This window comes from Sander vitreus, chromosome 13, assembly GCF_031162955.1.
Source record: "Sander vitreus isolate 19-12246 chromosome 13, sanVit1, whole genome shotgun sequence".
Taxonomy (NCBI): Eukaryota; Metazoa; Chordata; class Actinopteri; order Perciformes; family Percidae; genus Sander; species Sander vitreus.
In genome coordinates, this window is record NC_135867.1 from 11,484,531 (window position 1) to 11,489,981 (window position 5,451).

At 39.5% G+C, this 5,451-nt stretch overlaps 1 protein-coding gene across 2 annotated transcripts; it reads right to left on the reverse strand.

Moving 5' to 3' along the window:
• Positions 1 to 241: 241 nt before the first annotated feature.
• plac8l1 (PLAC8 like 1) lies at positions 242 to 4,696 on the reverse strand. Of its 2 annotated transcripts, none has more exons than XM_078266035.1 (5): positions 4,567 to 4,696; positions 3,930 to 4,120; positions 2,823 to 3,079; positions 2,438 to 2,574; positions 242 to 2,214 (listed from the first exon to the last, which is right to left on the reverse strand). In XM_078266035.1, the coding sequence occupies exons 2-5, from the start codon at positions 3,953 to 3,955 to the stop codon at positions 2,083 to 2,085; spliced, it is 552 nt and encodes a 183-aa protein (XP_078122161.1). In that variant the 5' UTR covers positions 3,956 to 4,120; positions 4,567 to 4,696; the 3' UTR covers positions 242 to 2,082. The 2 variants fall into 2 exon arrangements, with proteins under 2 accessions (XP_078122161.1, XP_078122162.1); XM_078266036.1 differs by having other exon boundaries at positions 2,823 to 3,055; positions 4,567 to 4,693.
• Between the last annotated feature and the right edge of the window lie 755 nt (positions 4,697 to 5,451).

Consider the following 5,451-nt stretch of genomic DNA (forward strand, 5'->3'; position numbering starts at 1 on the left):
GGAACACAGCAAGGGCTGTTGTTTGTCCTCTGTGTAGAGTGTGAATCCAAAATGTCAGTGGGAACAGTGGGACATTAACTGCTAGGTGAAATCCCCCGTAATTCAAAGCAAAGTGGTATAATCGCAGCAAAGCAGCAATTACAGGCAGAAATAGAACACACACCGCTGTGTTCGATTGTATGTTGCAAAGACTATAATCTGAAATAATTTGTTATTACGGAATATGAATCACACATACGGAATCAGTCATTCTGACACTTCATTCGTCTTCAATTGAGTAACACTGTTGGTTGAGGACTGCTATATTGAAAACCAACAACAAAATAATCAGATATGAGATGTACGCTTGTGAAAAATTGCAATGCAATTTATCTTCTGCAAGAAAATACATATAATCACACATATAACACAATTGTTTTTAATATATGTATTTTCATGAAAAAGATGAATGTGCAGTGTAGGGTACAGTATGTAAAATATGATTATAGTGTATATTCACATCCATCGACAAACCCATTTTCTCTCTTTCCCCATTTCATCTGAAGCAGCTACCACATCCATAAGAGTTAACAAATTACATAGTTGCCCTTTGAGGACCCATCTGCTTTGTGTAGAAATAACATTTTCCACATCCGTTCTCGCTGGTTGGCATTTGGGGTTCAGGGAACCACAGCAATCAGGACTGGATTAATAAAATGATTGGATGCCTGAGGTGAACTAAGGAACAGGATAGAATAAAAGAATATCAGCAATATGGAAATGGAGTTTAGTATCATCAAACTGTACTTGAACTGACGGACTGTAAGCTATGCTGCAGCCTGTTTGCTGGGTAATCAGACAAGTGGTTCTGCATATTAAATAGACTGGCACATGCTGAAATAAATAGAACTCTTAAAACCATCCAGGTTTGCTTAAGAAACCAAATGAGCACTTTTCTGTGCTTCTCTGGCTTTACTTGGATTTAGTTTGAAATGTGACACTGAAAATTTGATTTATTAGTCTGATTTGTAGATAGTGTGCCTAATGTTGAGTTATGTCCCCGTTTCACAATTTGTGCCTCGAGGTCTAGAAAGTTTTAGGTTTCAACATTTCATCTTCCCTTCATGTCTGAGAGAGACTGTATATGTTGTCTGGTGACATTTGGAATACGAGACAAAACTAAAGGGTTGGTTCACCCAATTCACTTTTTATCACTTCATTTGGACTGCTTTCTGATGAAGAAATTGCCCCTGAGAACTGTTGACAGTGAGCTACATTGAATATCCAGAGCACAGGGGACATTGTTTTTGGAATTATAATTTTCATTGTTTTTGAGTAGCATTAACAAACATTTACCTCCATTACATTGTGGCTGCAGCGGTTTTTATAGTAATACATCAATGATGATTTTATGCCTCAAATAAATCAAAAACTTAAACACTATCTATGTGTTCAACTGGGTTTAATGACTTTAATTATGGCTGTATCTTGAATAAAATTGTCAAAAAAGCTACTTCAGTTTCAATAGTTGGAGTACTGCCTTTTTAGGGTTAAGATATAATGAATTGTGTGCATGGAAACATATTCGGAATTAAAGAAAGTTGGCTGGTTTTTGAAAGATTTTCTGATGTCTGACAGAGTGGTACCAGATGTTTAGTGCCGTTTACCGACAGTGACAGCTACTGAAAACAAAAAAAAAAACGTGTCTTGCCACCTGCTTTTCTCCCAACTCAAAATGTAGCTGATGAGTTCTCGCCTCTGTATGAAAAGCAGAATATTGGTACCAAGTTTATTCATAATATCCTCTCTAAATAGAAGTCCAACAGCAATTTAAAGGTTAGGTTTCAGTTACGATCTTAAAACCTCAGAGGCAGTTTTAAGCTCATACTGACTTGAACTTTCGGATTCTTTTTGCTGTTTAAAAGAAGTTCTTTCCAGTCTTCTTCAAATGTTGTAGGACAGGCTTGATTCATTGTTATCCCCAGGGGAATTTAAAACCTTATAGTAATAATTCTTTGTGGTATACATACACCAGTAATCTCAGTTGGACCCTCAAAAGTCTCATTGTAAAAGGCCAGGCCTCATTGACTGTCTTGAGTTTCTTCAGGAGCATTCGAGGGCAGTGGACACATGATAGGTCTGTGTCTTCATCCTCCGCTTCATCTCTCTTATCATCTGACATACAGCCAGAGGGTAACAGCAACACACTGTGGTCCAGTCCTCACACACACTTCCCTGTGGATAAACATGCGGACAGGCACACACATACATGCAGAGACATATAGAAGCAGCACACATGCACAACCATGAGGGTCATGAACACATAAAAAAATTTACGGTGGAGCCCTAAAACCATTTTGTAAAGTCCACCTTTTGGTGTGTCCAAGGACGTTCTTACAACAAATTTTCACTTCCTATGGACAAATATGTTTTTGCATTCGAGTACACACACACTCACCCGAATCTTGTACCGCTCCCTGATTCCAACACGCATGGCAAAAGTGGATCCTGGCAGCAGAGGCATGCACAGGCACTCACCATACTGGTGAGCTAAACACAGGTCCAAACAGCACGGCACCATAGCCCCGAGCACACCTGCAAACACAGGGTAAGCACAATATGTGTGGGTGAGTGATGTGCGTTTGCTTGTGACAGACAAAAATCCCTTTTAAATGTTTTTGTCAGATGCAAGACTAAAGAATAAATGAAAATTAGTTGGTTCTTCATTTTTAAGAGGTACAATCATCATACAAAGGATAAGAGAGACAATACAGTTCTGAGTGCTGTGTGAGAACCCTGAGCTTATGAGAATACAGAATGTCTGTCTTGTGTTTTCATGTTACATGTAGTCTTGTCTCTGCAGATGTCAAACAGGCCAGTGCTCCAGTCTCCTCCCGTCTGTGTGATGGTGGTAATGGTTGTCGTGGTGACGCCGAGGCCGGGCTGTGTGAGTACGGGGTCTGTTGCTGCAGTGACATTGTTTGACCCCAAGTCATCTTTATTTCCTGTGGTGAAGCCCCCTACTTCCTCCTCTTGAAACGCTGATGCTGAGGCTTTGGTGACTGACATCCTCGGTCTGAAATTAGATTTTGTCACGTATCTGTCTTTAGATTAGATAAATTCACCTCGGCTTGTCAAGCCTCCAACAGATACTCAACGCAGGCTTAATATTAAAGCTATAGTGCGTAGTTTCTGTCTCCCCCATGAGGAATTTTAACGTTACATGTGACTTCACACAGTTGCTAGTAGCCAAGGAGGATTAAAAAAAAAAAAAAAAGGACTCTTCAGAAGAGGTAATATCTTCACTTGAGTTTCTGCGCGGGAAAGTCACCAGACGACACAATCTTCTTAACATAGCCATACTGAGAAATACAGAGAGTTGAGTGGAGCTGATAGTCTTAATTAGCTTTGGAGCAACTCATTTGGCAACGGCTTGAATGTAACCGATGTTCATTAACATAAAAAGTTACCCACTAAAGCTTTAAGAGTCTCAAATTAGAAGATGAGTCTTCTTTTTTGCTTTTCTGTAAGCAGAAATTTGATTCATTTTATTTTTCTAGAGCAGCATGTTTTGTGCTCAGCTGGCCTATGACATTTTAGCAGCACACCACTACAATTACCTAATTACAATTATCCCAAGCTTACCACTGATACAGCATTTATTCATGCATTCAAGTGATTGAGGCCTTCAGCAACATTTTAATTACCGCATATTTTAATGAAGGCAAAATCAAGTACACATTTAGCAGGAAAAATACATTGAAGAAATGTTCCTGATTAATAACCATGTATCCTAGAGACATAAAAGAAGAAACAGATGAAGAGAAAACAGCAGCATAAAAAAGCAGAATAAGATAAGTGAGCTGTTTGCTGTAATTCCATTGTGCTCAGTGGTGACAACACTGTGTGCTGGTAGGGACCCCAAAAAAAACAAACAAATGCAGACTTACTGGTCTGTGACTGTCGTCTGCTCCATGACTAGAAGCTACTGGCACCCAGAGAGGGGTGAGGCGAGAGAGGAGAGGGTGAGCAGGGAGTCAGCAGGAATGAGGAGGTGGAGAGGGGTGCGGAGTGACACTTCCCCAGTGAGAGGGTGTGTGTCGGAGCAGATAAACCAGCAGTCGGATGGCTCGGCCAGAAGCTGTGTAACAGAGATAAGTCTTGTAGTTGTCTTCTGTCTGTGACTTCACTGCGCCCCCCCCTCCCCGCGCTAATACAGCAAATGCAGAGAGGGCAGATACACATCAGGGTGCATGGACATGAATGTCTGGCATAAAATAATCAGATGTGAATACATGCATATACAAACATACCAGCAGGTCAAAACAGGCTGAAATATTGTAAAAACAGTCATTATATATTTACATGATTACTTGTAAAGCAGAACAGAGATACACTATATCTAAAACTTTGATAAAAACTCAGCACAGATGTGAGTAAAGATAAATGTAATTCACGTCAAAATGATATATACACTCAAAAACATTCTATCAATTTTAACATCAGTTTGTTTGACCTATGACATTCATTGTTTCTAGTTGTTTCTATTAAACTGATGTATTTAAAAAGACATATGGTTACACTTACCTCTTAAGGCAGACACACTCATACAGTGAAGAGCTGGGAAATGAAAGATGCGTCTTACAACCCAAGAAATACCTGGTCCATGTTTAGAGGTGATTGTATGCATTTCCTGTGCTCTTTAAATATAGACGTATTTATAGTGTGTGTGTGTGTGTGTAACAGAAAGAGAGAAGTGGGGGGAGCTTTACGTGGTGGAAGGACATGTAGTGAAACTATCGTGGGTTTAGGTGCTCAGGCTGTTCACTCACATGCACATTGGTTCTTAACCTAAAATTAGGAGAAACATGTAATAGTCTACATGAAAAGTGGATGATATTTCACTGGATTTAGCTCCTAAAGATGACGAAAATAGACATTAATTATTAGCGTGCACATCACAGAAAGTGTCATAAAAAGTCATATCAAAAAAGGATTACAGGTACGAGACCTTTGAAATAAAAATGAATACTTCTCTGAAAATGTAGCCGATTTGCATTTGATTATTGCCAGTTGTTGGACTAATAGTGATCCCTGAACAGAAAGTCGTTCTCCCAAAAGCCCTTTGAAGCAGAGAACCATCACTTTCAAACACACAGGTAGTGCCATCTGTGCAGTATGTGATCAAACCATACTGAAACATGAGTCCATTTTCATGTACCATGTCAGTTTTCAATATTTGGTTTCAGCTTTTTCTTAAAGTTAAAGAAAAAGCTAAACATTTTGGGAAATAGCTTATTTCTTGACCGGGACCAGTTGCCAGGCCTCTTCGGTTTTGCCACGGCAAAGATCCAGTGGCTCCACCAAAACCATGACACACGTCTTATTCTCGTGGTTACAGTAGTCTTATTTATGTCCTTAGAAAAAATAAAACAGCACGGAGAGGATAGCGAAAAACTATATACAAGGATG